Source organism: Aptenodytes forsteri, unplaced genomic scaffold (assembly GCF_000699145.1).
Source record: "Aptenodytes forsteri isolate BGI_AS27 unplaced genomic scaffold, ASM69914v1 Scaffold264, whole genome shotgun sequence".
Lineage (NCBI taxonomy): Eukaryota > Metazoa > Chordata > Aves > Sphenisciformes > Spheniscidae > Aptenodytes > Aptenodytes forsteri.
This window is the reverse complement of record NW_008795936.1, coordinates 2,052,205-2,068,197: the sequence shown is the minus strand read 5'-3', so window position 1 is coordinate 2,068,197 and position 15,993 is coordinate 2,052,205. Positions and strand designations below refer to the sequence as shown.

Here is a 15,993-nt window from a genome sequence, read left to right as displayed (position 1 = left end):
CCTTATTAAAACAATACTGAGGACCTCCTTCCCTCCTCCCCCTGATCTCTTCAACTATTCATAGGATTACAGGGCTGCAGTTTTGCTCCTCTCTCTGGGACAGACCTAATATATCAGATGCTGATGCCCAACAGGATGATTTCTTCTGGATGGTCCTTGCAGCATCCCTTCAGCTGATGTGTTTCCTACAAGATTTTGATGCCAGTGGGAATGTTCTTCCAAGGGAAAATGGAAGGAACTCAACCACGAAGCTAAGTTTGGAGTAATGCTAAATGAACTTACAACGCAAATACAGTACAAGAAAGAGCGAAATCAAGCAGATTTCCAGGACTGGTGGAAAGCCTAGCACTGGACTCGGGGGTGATTCATAATCCTGCCCTTCATCCACACCCATGAGACTGCAGAAGTCAGCAGTGGCAGAGGGAAGAACAGATCCTTTATGCTACAGGCAGCTTTCTATGTGTGTTTTCCTAGCGCCAGTACAGGTATCTGGAGGCGGTAGTACTGATAAAGTATCCCCAAGAGGAATATAGACGGAAATCCCTTTCAAAGTATAGTCTATTGTGTACAGCAGTCCATTATGTGTAACCATCAGTCCGCTCCCCTGTTAACAGTTTTAAATGGATAGCCACACATCTTTAATTCCTTACCTCCTCTAACGTTGTTTGACTCACTGAGAAGTGCCTGATATTGAAGGCTGCTTTGCTGGCTTCCAGGAGATCAAATATATTTGCTACCCCTCCTGCAGAGACTGGAACGTGATATTCCACCATGCTGAAATGCCGATCCTGTGGGAACAGGAATGATGGGGTAAAGTTAAGAGGTTGCTGCCTATAAAAAGCCAACAGATCTGATGGCTGTCTGGCTGAGAACAAAAGCAAAGAGGAGCTGAACCATGGGAGAACGAAGGGGCAGAGGGTGTGTTCTCTCCTTCTGGCTCCCAAAGGTGAAGAATATTTATGTCCGGTATTGACCAGTGTTTCCCCGTTGGGAGTTTTTGTGGGTTTTGTGACTGGGAAATGATAACTAAGCCCCAGAGCTGGAAGCTTGAGGGTAGCCATAGCATTTTCCAGCTCCAAGACTGCCATTTTGATTAATGCAGAGATTGGGTTATGGACAACGGATGGGATTTGTGACTCAGTTACGCTGGTTTTACAGTTATTCAGTTACTGGAAGCACCCGACCATCTCATTACCCACTGAATATGAAGTGGGTCTCCATGCAGACCAGGCTTCAGTGGGACCATTCCCAGGGCCAGAGGGTCACCTAACAGCTGCCTTATAGGATCACTGCAGCTGTTTGGCTGAAGTTATTTAAGCCACCAAGGAACTTGGGTGCTCCAGCCCTTGGACAATGTTGCTGATAGCACTGACGTGTGCGTGTGCGTATGAATCCCTTACACTCTGAGAGCACGGGTCTATGTGCACAGTATGTTACAAGATGTCCATCTTGCAAGATCCTCTTGGTTAATTTGAAGGGATGGAGAGGGCCTCTCCTGAAAGCATTTGTCCTGCTTACCTTCAGGCATGTATTTGGAAAGTGTGACTTCATGAACTCTGTCAGCATGTCAGTGCAAACTGTGTTGCTATTTAAGTGCATCTTCACAGTGAATCCTCTTCCAAACCTAGGGGAAAAAGAAAATCACAATTAACACAGTAGGAAAGAGAAACAGATAAAGAAAATCCTTTGAGAGTGCTGCACAGCCTCTTTGGGGAAATCTAATCCAGGCAGAGTGCAGCTTGAATGGGGTCAGGGTTGTTAACCTGGAGAGAATCTTAATAAGAAGCCGAGCTACTGTGATAACTAGTAAAATCGAAACTCAACCCTAACATGCATTTCACATTTTCAGCAGTGAACAGATTACTTTGGGGAACACATCTCTGGGAAAAAAGGCCATGAGAGAGCAGAAAGTGCACTAGTTAACACAGAGTTTCAATGGTGTAGTAAGAAACACAAATCAGAAAATGATGTTATTTTGATGCCCTGATAACAAAGGTCTCGTGTTCTGAGCCCTCAAAGCTGTAGGTTACTAACTCCATATGCCGTTCGGTAAAAGTGAAATAGGTACATTTTACTGACCTGCTCTTGATATGCTGCAAAGAGCCAATGCACTGAAAACTCCCATTCACCATGATAGCTAGCCTGGTACAGAGGGCTTCACATTCTTCCATGCTGAAAAACCAACCAAGAAACTCTAATAAGTCATTGAGAAGGTATTATAAAAAAAAAGTTATTTCAGCAATCAGAGAACATTACTGGTCTTCCCTAAAGTGTTGTGGGTCTCTGTGGGCACCCACATTCAGCCACAACAAACCCCCAAACCTGTCATAGCTCAGTGCCCTGAAATTCTGCAAGGACCAACAGGGAGTGTGAAGGACGGGCCTCTCCATACCTGCTGCAGACCCTGAAACTGGAGACAGAGCCAAACCAGCCCTACCTGTGGGATGTGAGTATCACCGAGCATTTGTTCTGCACTTCCTCACTGATGATTTTCCAAAGGTGGCGCTTAGCATTTGGATCCATTCCAGAGCTCGGTTCATCCTATTGGGAGAGACGGGACTGAATGTAAATTTGCACTCAAAATCTGATCTTCCTAAAACTTGCACTTTTTTTAGTTTCATCGTTAGTGTTGTGTTTGCTAGTAAGGACCCACAGGAGAGCTTCCACTGGTACAGATCAGGGAGAAGGATTATCTTCAATCGCATTACGGATTTGACTGAGACATCCTGCGCTCCCTTCAAGCAGAAGCAAGTCAGCTTGTCTACAGCCTCCATCCTCGCTGCCCTTTGGAGCTGCACAGCTCCCCTGGTGGCTGGTGGGAACTCCCAAACTCTGTCAGCCTCTAGAGAAACCGACTGGCTGTGATAGCACCATCTAAGATCAACCCTACTGTGCATTTTATACCATGGTGTTTTAAATGTCTATAAACACCACAGGCATAACCTCAGACAAGAAGCTATCAACTGGGACTTGGTTCCCACGTGCACCTGCGTTTTGCCTCCCTCTCAATACGCTGACGAAGCAAGTGTTGCATTTCTCCATTTAGAGAGACAGTAAGCCAGAGATGAAAGATGGTATACTATCTCCTATCTTATGCATTGCTGATAAAATTGTTAGCCAATTTCCGATTGACAAACTGTTATTGCTGAGGATAATGCTTTATGTAAGGCAGAAATAAAACAGCTTGGGTTCAGGCTGCAGTCAGTACAGAGGAAATTTCCCCACCTTCTATTTTTATTGAGATTTTTTTATGTCACAGAAGCAGCTAGAGGGCTGGTGTATGTGGTCAGAAATAAAGGCAGTAGTGCTGGGCTTGATACAAGTTGGGGCAAGGGAGATTTTTGTCCACTAGGTATCAAATTTAGTATTGCAAAACCTGCTTACAAAGCACTGCACACATTCAAAACACAGCAAGTGGAAAAACTGCACAAAAAGGTATATTTTAACAATGGCATATCTCATGGAAGAACTGGAAAGTTCAAAGTGAAAGACAAAAAGGGAAGCCAAACCTAGAAAAATAGTTTTATGTTCTAATCCTGAGGGAAGTTGCTCCTTTGCTCTCCTACAGATTTGGAGCCTTGGATGCCGCTTTTCTTGCAATACTGTGCAGGGCAGTCGATACAAAAAAACCCAAGAAAGCGCTGGGAACAAGGAGAATTTAATTGGCAAATATAGGATCTATTTTTGACCTCTGAAAGAGGCTAACAGAGAAACTGGCAGACTCACCACTCTCTTATGCCCTCAAAGAAAGTTTGGGTGCTTGCTGGAATCTAAACTTTCCTCTGATGCATATGTTGTCAGGCTAAGTATGGGCATTTGGGGAGTGTCCTGCAAGCTGTGCCTGAGAAGGTTTTCCTAGACTGTCAAAGCATCTCTGCCAGCACAGAGATCTGCTCCTCTTCCCCCCAACAAGGCCCCCATTTCTCACCAGCAACAGAATTGATGGTTTCCCAATGAGAGCCAGAGCTGTCGACAATTTTCTGTTGGTGCCATAACTGCACATAGACGTGACTCTGTCTTTGTAGGCCATCAGATTCAGCCGGTGGAGAAGCTGGAATACAACCTACGGGAGCAAGAGTACAGCTTTCACAACTTTGTCCAGGCATCAATTGCCACGCACGTATCTATTTATTGAAACACTAATTAAATCAATGTAAAGGCTCTCAATAACTGGAAAATGCTCTAAGTCAAGCCCTGGCGTTACTCACTCCTTTGATCTCTCTTTCTGGGATGCCATGGAGCCTAGCATAGTAATACATGTGCTCTTCCACCGTCAGCAAGTCATCCAAGGCATCTTCTTGAGGACAGTAGCCAAAGAGTGACCAGTGTGCCTCACTTATGTCATTCAAGGACCTGTGTAAGGAAGTCGGCAAGTCATTTTAAACACACTGAATTGCCAATGCACTCTGGAATTAGACAGGAGAGAGAAAAAAACCCTTTCTCCTGCTTCCTACCCCTTCCCCAACCCTTGAAGGAAAACTCTATGAATTTGTAGACCTTCATCTTTTAGGCCCTCAGTGCTGCAAAGGAAGAATTGTATTTGTGAGGTCTGTTAGCCATGATGTCTAGTACATAGCTCTCCAATTGCTGCCAGCACTTCAGATGGCATAGCAGCCACCAAGCCTACTCCTGTTAAAGAGTGCTTTGAGATGAGTCCTACTGGTCTCCAGATACTAGCTCAGAAGTGGGATCACACTCAGCTGAGGATCTGAGTCTGATCCCATTTGCAATGGAATGAAGTGAAAGAAACACCACTGAGAACAGCAGAGGTATGACAGCAAAATGCAAACCCTAGGGAAGCAACCATACCATCTTCAAAGGATGAAATCCCCTGCCTTATTTATTTTTTGCTCTATCTTGAGTGTTTTATTTCAGACTTTTACATTTCTTTTCCTTTGCCATCCAGCCTTAAACACTGCTCCCAGGCTGATTTGCTCACGCGCCTTCCCCAGAAATCACATCCCCCATACCCAGAATGATCCTGGACCCGCAACCTTCCGCTGGATGCACCGATATCGCCTGTCAACATCTTAAAGATGGTCGTCTTTCCAGCTCCGTTCACACCAAGCAAGCCAAAGCACTGGGTTGTGGGAAAGAAAGGTAGAAATGTAACCATGCTGTATTTATAATACAGAAATATTGCTCTGAGATGAGTGCTCAGTGCATCTTGTCTCTTCTCTTCTCTGGACCCTTGAGCACGATGAATTGCAAGAGTGGCAGAGGTACTCAGAGCATATGAACATTATAATGGAGGTTGTTTATGGTGCAATATACTGTAGCTTATATTAGAACCGTTTGTTTAATATGGTGAAGAATCAAGGATGTGTCTCTAATAGAGTCATTCCTTTTACTGCAAGGTGCATTTTTGCAGCGAGCTCATCTGACAGGCCAAATCCTGAGCATCTAATTTGTGCAAAGCCTCCCATTGACAGGAACAGAGCTATTCATAGGAATGAGGCGAGTGAGGTTTGTGCTGTCATTGGTAAAACCTTAATGCGACACAAGATTTTTGTCAAATAATCTCACTAATGCACTATATTAATAAGATTAAGAAGCGGCTCCCTGTAGTGCAGTTCAGTATCTCATGCTAAAAATCTATGTTTTATTGCTAAGATTGGAGATATGCAGTTGTGTGTTGCATAAGTAATTACCATTGTGCTGATAATTACTATTATTTTGATATCGTTAGTACAGATTGGCTGATGTGAAAATCCTCATGTGTTGGGCCCACTGCAGATGCACAGGATCGATCCAAGCCCCTTTCCCACCTCGAGGTCCATGCAGGAACAGTATCTGCGCACAGTCTGCGGTGCAGGGCCATGGCCTCTGCTGACACCAGCATTGGGCTGACTTTTGCCAGAAGCTAGAAACCTCAATGCCAGTTGTGGCTTGGAAAAAATCCTCTGCCAGAAAGATCAGCGCCACAGTCTCGATGTGAGGCTGCTGTCCTCCTGCCCAGCACCCTACATCCTTTCATATGCCCACTATCTCCGTGGAACCCAGGTGATTAAAAAAATCAGGTACCAAGGATTACTTCCAAGCTTCCCCACAAGTCAGGTGCACAGTCTGAGACAGGATCTGGTCTCCAGAGGCCCCATGAACTTTCCTCTGGGTCTCAGAGGTGCTCCGTATGCTCCTGTCTTTTCTCTTCTCATGAGTCGGTGTTTTTGCAGGTAACTGCACTGACACGACCAAAGAATCTTTTTTTTCTTTAGAGTTAGTTTTAAGTCTTGATTCATGAAAACGTGTGTTCAGCTGAAGTGATTTGTCTTTCCCTGATGGGAAATACAAGCAGGTAGGCTTGACTCGCTGTCTCCATGCAGTTTAGGTGAATAATTGCAACTGGACAAATTCTGCCGTCTTCATTTACCATATAGCAATCCACAGTGACCCCCCAAAACTGCACTGTGCTAGGTGCTGTACAAACACAGCATGCAGACATTTTGCTCTGAATACAGCTCCATCACTGTCCCATCCACTCTTCCTCTTTCTAGGGCCTTCAAACTGTCACTTGGTGTCCCAAATCCACCAGGAGCCTTTAGTTGCTACCGTAACCCCAAGAATCAATAAATAAGGCAAAGGAAGGAAGGAAGAGGTCAGAGCAGAACAAACTATTACAGTCGTGCTGGGACAGCAGCAAGGACTAGGAGAGAAGATGACAGTGGGACTGTGGATCTGTTTCAGCTTCCCTCCCCAGGGCAGAAGGTGCCCACAGCCTTTTCCCCTCGCTTACCTCTCCAGCAGGAATCCCGAGGCTGATGTTTTTCACAGCCATGACACGTTTGTGAGGAAGGTGGTAGATCTTTGTGAGATTCTGGAGCTGCACCACGTCGAAGTCAGCTTTGCCAGACTCCACCCGGTTCCTCTCTGCCTGGACATCCCTGTCCTCTTCAGCCACAGGTGGCAGAAGCAATGCTTTGCCATGCACTCTGTCGAACAGGAACCTATGGGGAGGGCAGAGACAGGACCTTACCCTCTGGCAAGCAGACAGCAGTGGACACGTGTGCTTGGGATACTAAGGAGCCTTCCCGTGATATCCCAGGGCATGCAAAAGATACACAGATGTACAGACAGTTTCTAGTCTCTCCTGATATTTGCACCATTTAGGGAATTTAAAAACCCAACTGCCTGGGTTTTTAAGAGAGAGACCCAATTCTTTCTGCCTCATTTTTTTCTATTTTTCAGCAAACATTCTGAACTAGAGGAGGTCCTGCCTTGTGGACACACTTGTAATGCAGGTGACGGGACTGTTCTCGCTCCTCCCTGTGTGCACCCAAGCCAGAGGAGACAGGGAGACTCAAACAGCTGTCTAGGGACTGACTGCTCTTACCAACCAGCTGAACATCAGCCCACCAAACCCAGAGCTCTGAAACGAGGGCCATAGTCTCAGCCAGCAAGGACTACCAAGGGACTCTGGTAACCTATACCTCTATTAGTTAATACTCTAATTACTGGTAGGCACTGGGACTGCTGCCAGAGAAAACTTACTCCATGTTTGCAAAGTGTCTTGGAAATTTATGGGCTTCATAATTGACAAAACCACTGAGTGCTGGCTTGGTCTGTTTTCATTGCGAGACTCCAGATGTTACTCACTCTAGTATGTTGTTCCAGATTCTCTGAATCATCCTGTCATGAACTGTAAGACGAATGGCAAAAAACACGGTGCCCTGGATAAACATGGCAAACAGCTTGGATGTGGTCTTGTCCAGCTCAAAGGTTTTGTCAGGGTAGTCCACTCCATAGGCTTTCAAGAAGCCCAGCAGCGCCTGATCCTGCGACAGTTCAATCAAGCCATAGCCAAAGCAAAATTGTGGGAACAGAAGGAACACATGCCTTAAGTTTTCAGCAAGATCATGCAAGCCCTGAAAAAAAACAAAAAGCAGCACAGTCAGTCACTGGTTTTATTCATGGAATAAATTCATAGGTTTTACTGTGGGACTGAAGTGTAACAATTACATTGGGATTTGCTTGTGTCTCAGAGCAGAGATAAATTGAGAGCAAAGAGCTCGGGAGACAGCTCGTTTCACAGGCACAAGGTCAGAAAAGTCAACAGGCAGCTCTGAGGCTGTGATCACCCATAGCAAACAGCAGCTAGTTCCCAGCGCAGTCCGTCGTTGCTGCTCAAGCCGCCTCACTCTGTGCATGCAGCAGCCCGAAACCCACCCATGAGCCAGAGCTGAATCCTGCCACTGAGCTGCACTGTGCCTCCCAAAACTACAGAGCTGCTGCACCAGGCCACTGTGGGGCACAGCCCACTCACCAACCCTGCTCCTCTGGAGAACTGTCCTATCTGTTTTCCTTGGACAAACATCTCCATAAAACACAAAATTCGGCTTTAATAGACATAGAAGGGCAGTCTCACACTTACGAACTCTCATACATAGAGATTTGGTACATTTCTAGCAGAAGAAAGGATTAGTGCACACAGCAAAGTGGAGAGGCAGTAAATTAGCATGGAAAGAGACTGACTCCCTGCCACTGGGGCACAGAGGGATAGGCGGCGATCGTAATTGCACATCCCTAAAATCCAGGGGGTTGCTAACAAGCACTGTCCAGCTAGAGAGAAAAATCCAACCCAGCTATTTGTTTTACAAAGTAATTGCTCTTCATAAGAAAAGAAAACTAAATGTAAGGCGTACAGTTTATCCCAGTGATTCATGGGGATATCTCAGTTTAAGAGAAGACTTTACTTCAGGGAATCATCACTGTCTCTGAGTCATTCTTCATCCTTGCAGGGAGAAGATGATGGCATTACAGATCTAGATGACAGACAGCCGGTGCTGGGCTTAGTGCAGCACATGTCAGACTCAGGACGATGACATCTAGTTGTCACTCTCCACAGTTCATGCTGCAAGAACTTAGCAATGGTTTGAAGTCCCCATCAACTTTTTATCAAACATTTACAGCCACCTCCTGCCCTTCTCTGCACGGGCAGTTTTCTACCTCTCGTTTTGTATTCTTCCCTCTGTCACCATCATTTCCTTCTTTGCTGGGGGTGCAGATTTACAGACAACCGAGATTCGTATTTGACTCCTGTCCTGTCTACAGGGAACCCCATTAAGTAAGTGTCCTCTGCTTGGTCTACTTCAAATATCTTGAAGCCAGCCAGTTGCTAAGGACCTGATCAAACCCACCAAACTCAACAGGGAGCCTCCTATTGTTTCACCAAGGGGTTAGTATTAGTAGGGTTCCTACCTGGTCCGTGGCCTTTTCCTGGGAGAGCAGAAATACAACTGAGTGAGTAATGATGGTATTGATGCCAAAGAACAAGTTGACGCAGACATAAACGATGAAGGCCATTCCTGTTTCTTTGAAAAACCCGGCCAGCAGGTACATCCATGAAAACGTTGCATATCTATAAATTGCCAACAGTGTAGAGAATACTACAGTAACTCAAAGTGTGATTGAAAACAGACAACTAAAGACCCCAGACAAACACAACAGTTCTGTTTTGGCATGTGACTAGATTTCCATATTACAGGACCTTAAAGAAGGAAAAATGCCTTTGTGTCTGTTAGAATTTGGAGAAAAAGTTTATGATACATACTGTGAACATGGAGCCCCGACTGAAAGCAGACAGACTGGGCCTGGAGGATTCAAAGCCAGGGAGACAGTTTTGCTAAGTTTTCCTGAATTGTGCTGCTGGTTTTTTTTTCCTCTCTGATTTTGAAATACTTCTATATCTTGAACTTTGCAATAGTTCAGTATGCGTCTGCTTACAGTTTGGGCTGTCACTGTGACCTTGAATATTTCATACGTATAGTATGCTACAGAGTTTGCTTTGAATAAAGTAGGCATGACAACAGTAGTTTAGCTCACTGCTCTTGGAAGGACCAACTAGTCACCATTTGTAAAGTGCACGTTGAAGAAAAAAGCCCACGTATTCCTCCCTTGGATCTCAAATTGCAGCAGCCTGCAACATCCAGTTCCTCACTCTCTGCAATGATATCTAAATAACTAAGCTCCACACTTACCCAAACAGTAACAGCAGAAGAAATACTGCCAATAAGTTATTGTTGTTGCAGAAAGCTGGTATCTGGAAGGATGAAATAACTCCTATTGAGAGTCCAATAGGGACCATAAAAAGTACCTGCAAAATGATATTAAAAAGATGTTATTAGGACGATAATTCTTAAACATTTTTCTAGAACTATGCAGAAGCAACAATGCCAGGTCTGAATCTGGTCCCACAAGTGCAGCTTGGGTTTTCTAAGGGAAACCAAATGCAGGTGGGGTCTCAGTCCTCCTGAGACTTTCGGGAGTCTTGCAAATGAATTCCCACAAAGCCACTTTGAACAGGCTAAGCCTCAACATTCAGGACTGTGGGCAGAAAGTGCCTGAAAAAAAGGCTGTGAATGAAAAATACCCCTTTGGGTTTTCTGTTAGCCTTGCAGTCAGACCACTTCATTGTGCCCTGTAAATCTAGTTTTTATAATGTTGAGTCAAGCCAGGGACCTACCAAACGTCTGCCTTGAGAGGTTCCTCTCTTCCCCAGCTTTGGGATTTAACAGAATTTACTGGCAAGGATTCACTGAGAAATATCAAGTTGCCGAGAGCGCTGGATTAGTTTCAGCCCGCTGAATACTGATTGTGGCAAGGACTCTGGGGATTTTTTTCTACAGGCTGATTTACAAATATGCAGTAATATGGAGCGAGGGCCTGGATCAGGGAAGCAGACACAGGCCTGCCCCATCCTCACCCCTGCGCTGCAACTCAGGGCTGCTCTGCCAAGCCAGACTGCAGCCACGCTGCCTTCAGACCCCTTTCAAGCCCCTCCTGCAAGGCAGGAGATACTTGCGCTGTGGCCTAATCACACCGGCCCCTATAAGCAGGCAGTTTAGACTAGTTAGTGGTGAGAACTGTATTGTTAGGACTGCTTTGTTAGTGTGCATCGGTGTTACCAAAACACCTAGGAGCTTAGGCTGTGCTCTGTAGAAAGAGTCAAGTCTCACATTCCCCGAGGGATTTCAGCCCTTAGCCCTCACTGCATCAAAGGGGGCTGGCCACCCAAATGCCCTTGAAAATTTCATATTTTCAGGAACTGATGATATCACTGGGATTTTAGGCACTAGCAGAACTGCATCAATAGAAATTTGTCGGATATGTAGAGCTGATCACCATTACAGCATAGCCAGCAACGCCAAAGCTCACGAGCAGAGATACTCTGCACTTGCAGATCTCTATCTATGTGAGGGTTTGACATCTTTGACATCGTGCACCAAAGGTAATTCATAAGACACAAAGCACTTTAGTCTACAGACACTGTGCATATTTATCCTCTTAGCTCAGCGATGCTTTCCAGCAGTGCTATTAAACCTCTTTACTATGAGGAAACTTAACTTCAGGGAGGACAAGGGCATGCCTACACCACGTAATGCAGCACAGTGCTGGGGAGCTCAACCATCTATAGGAACAAGGTGGTAAATCTATACAGCGCAGTGCAGCACTGTAGAAAGGAACTTGCTCAGGTCCTGGAAGGCATATAGCTGCATTAGTAGCCTTGGCTTAAAAACCTTTATAATATATAATCTTAAAGAGAGCATTCAACCCAGCAATGGATTATTGCCCAACAGGGGAGTGTCAGCTGTGAGGTATCTGCTAATGTCACACCCTGTAATCCCAGGGTTTCCAAGATGGCTGTAGCCTCAAGCCCCAAAACCTTACCCCAGATGCGTAAAGCCTGCATGACAACTAATCTAGCCCTGCAAGCTAACAGAAAAGCAGCTTGCTGCTTGCATGATAAAATTGAAATCAAGCTCTGGCCTGTTCTGTGTTGCTCTCATATAAATGTGCTGAATGTTTTGCATACACTCAAGAGAGAAGGAATGCCTTCGCTTAGCAAAATCCAGTGTTGCGGTTCACATTTAATAGTCTTCAATGCCTTGGAGAACAATTACTACATAATACTCTTGGTAGTAATAATATTAAGAAGTCTAGGCAACCAACTTTAAATAAAGAACTTTTTTCCCCCTGCTGCGTAATGCTACTCTTGATGCATTTAGGAATGTGAATTATTTACCAGATCATAAATGAAGTTAGTCGCCCAATAGCTTGTCATCCCAATGCCTGAAATATGCTGCAGTTGTTTGGCTTTGGTTTGATGTTCTTTTACCACATAGAGCACAAAGCTTGCCGTCGTGATAGAGTAGCCAACCAAAACAGACATTGAAACTATGATGTCAAGTAAGCTGTTGAGCCTGGGGAGAAAGATGTATATGGTGAGTCAAAGTGGCAGATTTCCCTCATTGCAGAGGCATTGTTTAGAGCTCAGAAGCAAAGAGGTCCTGATTCTGTGCCAGCATCTTTTGCTGATGTTAATTACGCCTAGCAAAAAGGACTCACAGCACTGAGTCGTAACACTGTACCATAGCATTGATTGGTAAGGCCAAAAGGAAAATTATGTAATTGTTATTATTATGCCAAAGCACAAAAATGTGTGATGCTGTAACTGTGACCTCCAGATCTACATGAGAACCTGCAAAGAAACCCTAACAGGAATCAGCAGCTCTGTGGCATGCAGGATGCTATTCATGCGTAGAGGGAATGAAGACAAGGAAGAGCGCATTTTCATCATTTAGAGAAAGATATTCAGTAATTTAGGCTGTGTTATGGTTTCCAAGAAGCTGGTTTGCTCCTTTTGAAGCTAAACAATTCAGGCATCAGCCAAATGAACTTTCTTACATTACTTGTTCTTGACTCTGTCCTCCAGGATATGGGTGAGCTGATAAGAAAATACCTACAAAAACAAAAAGAAAAGAAATTGAAAATGTGGCTAACTTAAAAGATTCCTTCACCAGTTCCTGGTATTGACAGTAATACAGAAAACTGAGTACAGAAAAGCAGATCAAAAGCTGATTTTTGCTCAGTCATCTTGGTGTGATCCTGGGCAGAATTTTGAGCGTCATCATTTTTCCTATGACTTCACTTTGATGCACAGCAGATCTGAAATTCAAACCTAGGCCTTGTTTCTGCATCTGTCTGGCTGATAGTATTCACTTCAGTGAGAGCACTCCCACACCTAAAATTAGGCACATGCTTGTGGGTGTCCATGTGTTTTAGGTTAGATTCCTCAACACTGACACATTCAAAACTGATGAATATGTTTCGTTTTAAAGCTGCTGTTTGATGGTATCACTTCATTTGTTCTTGTATCATCAGAAACAAATCATTCCCTATTGGCTTTCTCCACAGCTATTATTTTCCTATGATATACGTCTTTCTCAATATGGGCATCTGTTGAGATGCTAGCATAAACCCAAGTAAGCTACAGACACTTTTGTTCCCAGTTTGGCAATGAGTTAATTCTGAACTATTCTGTCTTATGCAGCTAGGGGGAAAAAAAAAAAAAAGATTGTTTTGTCCAAAGGAACTAGCAAAAATCTAGTTACTGCGTTTGTAAGCCCAGTGTGATGTTTTCCAAAAAGATCCCTTAAAAATGGGTTTGTATCAAGCACAAGCTGCAAGAGAGAAGTTTTCTGCTCATGTGCAGATATCTTCATAAGATTTAGTTTAAGTACTTCTTTACCAAGAAGAACACCTAGCTCAAAATATTCTAGTATTGTTCATCACAGTGCATTTGCTTTGTTTGGAGGCAATTTATGCCTATAAACCCAAGAGTTTTCTAGCAAAGAGAGGAACCTGGAGGGCTCTGGTGGGCCAGTTCCAACCTCCAGTGAAGGTCTCTGCCTTGGTCCCACCAAGATTACAGCCCAGTCTCTAAGACTCTGGCACCTGAGAAAGGGTTTAGGCTAAGATGTTTATGTGCCTAAAACCAAGGTTCTCAATCCATATTTAGGCACCTAAGTAAATGCCTCAGTTCTCAGGGAGTGCTGGAGGACCTCTAGCTGCTATTAAATCCAGAGAGATTTGCTAGAACCTGACACCTCTGAAATTTAAGTTCCTTACATCCAGGTGCCTGACTTTCAGCAGTTATTTGAGGAAGAACTATTCTGGGCTATTTTCCCTAAGAACGAGCACTCCAACACAGGGGCCAGAAAGGAGGAGACTGTGGGTTTTGCTCAGTTTGGCACTTGGTCAGCTAATAAATTTGAAAAGGAAGATTTCACAGGAAATCCATTTCAGAGGGGGGAAAAAAACACCTCAGTCTTGTCATCAGTGAGAGAAATGGAATTAAAATCTTGGGCTGCTGATAAAGGCACACAAACAGCCAGGAAAGATTTCCTTTCTCTAAAAGAGAGAGAAAGAAAGATACCGTCTGTCTAATCTGTTAATACTTCACTATAAAGCCATTTTCCTTTACTGAAGCTTAGGCTAGAAGTCAAAATTTCCATTTCAATGCTTTCTCTTTTTTGTTGGTTGGGATTGAGAGAGGAGAAAGCACAATATACATAAGTCAAAAGCTATTATGACTTGCTTAGTGACAGGGTAAAAAGCTTTTTATGTATTTTTTAAAAATATATGCAGTCTTAAGTCAAACCTCTAAAGCAGGACTGGCACCTCTTTCAAACTGCTGAAATGACAACACACTTATCTGGACATTTCAATGGTTCTTAAACTGTCATTTATTTGTCACAACCGCAAATAGATTTAGCTGCCAGGAACATACCACGCAGAACGTCTGTTCAATTGTATTTCAATCTGGATTTACACTACCCTGGGGGAGCTATCCTCATCCATTCATTTTACTTCCCCCATTCTATAGCTTGGATCATTAGTGGGAAGTGGAGAATTATCTGTCTGGTCATTTACTGCTAAGCATTTCTTTCCAAAAACACATAAGCAGCAGGACAGATGGAATAAAAACTGCTGCTATTCTTTCCCACTGAAAATTGTTATTTTGCTGGTATAAAACTTTCCCTGTGAAAACTTTGACTGTTCACACGAGCTTCCTGCTTTTGCTCTCGCTACAGCATGTGTTGGGAATACAGAGACAGGGCAAGAAGCTTCACTGCTTAATAATTCAGCTGCTCTGGGATGTTCCTGCCACTGGAAGCGCCTGGCTCAAGTCTCCTCTCTCCACATGCAGCCAGGGGCTGCAGCTTTGTGATACGCTGTTGCGGCACACACTGAAGAGCTTGAACCTTCTGACCTGGAGGGCACGCTGCAAATCTCAAAGGCACGAGCCAGTGGGTATTTGAGGATGGTGGTGGGGGCAAGGCATGGGTTTTGTCTGTTGTGAGCCGAGCTTGTTGTGAAGGGAGTTTCAGTGCATCGTATGTGGAAGTGGGAAGAGAGACATGCTGTTTTGACTTGTAATCAGCATTCTGCTGTTTCTTTAATTCATGGCATGACACTCAAAGCTTCAGACCAGATGCCTTTTCCATTATAGTTCAATTCAGACACGTCAGTGAGGAATAGTTTTACGAGCAAAGAGACACGTCACCTATTTCACTGTCACCTGGAATGGCAGGCCTCTGAGGTGAGGGGAGCTAGGCATGACCAGGACATGGCTGGAAGGGCACCGTTTGTCAAAGAAAATCAATCGCTAGGGCATTTCTGCACACAATTGCTACTCTTGTCAGATCCCATAAATCTCTGTATAAGATTTCTCAGAATGACATCAACATAAATCTTCTCTTCTCCCTGCAGCCCCTCCACCTCTAGAGACAGGCATACATACACAAACATATTTGTGCCCATGCTGCACCCTTAATGTAGCCTAAACCGTAAATGGTAAGATAGGGGGCCCTGGTTTATCAGCAGGAATTTGGGTTGCTGCATTACATTACCAAGGAGAAGCTATGAGAACTGATAACCCCAGAAGGGTTACTAACACTCCTTGGAATCTGTGTATGTATGTCATGTGTCAGAGGAAAAATATAGCTGAAAATTATGTTTCTCACCTAATCTCACTCCCTCTCAAACACAAACATACCCACACATCCTGAGTTGCTCTCAGCAGAAGGGTGACATATTAAAATTTACTAAGCTACACCACCCCCGGAGATGAACTAAAGTAGCCTTTCTATGCATAACTAACGGGCACCTGTCAAGACACAGCTATTTCAGTACCATGATGAGAGGCAATAAATC

At 44.3% G+C, this 15,993-nt stretch overlaps 1 protein-coding gene across 1 annotated transcript in view; it reads right to left on the bottom strand.

Annotated features, from left to right (window-relative positions):
* Window positions 1-15,993, bottom strand: part of ABCA12 (ATP binding cassette subfamily A member 12) — a 92,365-nt gene that overhangs the window by 704 nt on the left and 75,668 nt on the right. The window contains exons 41-53 of the mRNA XM_009285127.2: window positions 12,682-12,736; window positions 12,020-12,197; window positions 9,975-10,090; window positions 9,196-9,355; window positions 7,594-7,862; window positions 6,734-6,944; window positions 4,971-5,080; window positions 4,209-4,353; window positions 3,929-4,063; window positions 2,438-2,541; window positions 2,080-2,172; window positions 1,519-1,624; window positions 651-788 (exon numbers count right to left, since the gene is read on the bottom strand). Of these exons, the coding sequence (XP_009283402.2) occupies window positions 651-788; window positions 1,519-1,624; window positions 2,080-2,172; window positions 2,438-2,541; window positions 3,929-4,063; window positions 4,209-4,353; window positions 4,971-5,080; window positions 6,734-6,944; window positions 7,594-7,862; window positions 9,196-9,355; window positions 9,975-10,090; window positions 12,020-12,197; window positions 12,682-12,736 (1,820 nt within the window). The remainder of the gene's footprint in view (window positions 1-650; window positions 789-1,518; window positions 1,625-2,079; window positions 2,173-2,437; window positions 2,542-3,928; window positions 4,064-4,208; window positions 4,354-4,970; window positions 5,081-6,733; window positions 6,945-7,593; window positions 7,863-9,195; window positions 9,356-9,974; window positions 10,091-12,019; window positions 12,198-12,681; window positions 12,737-15,993) is intronic.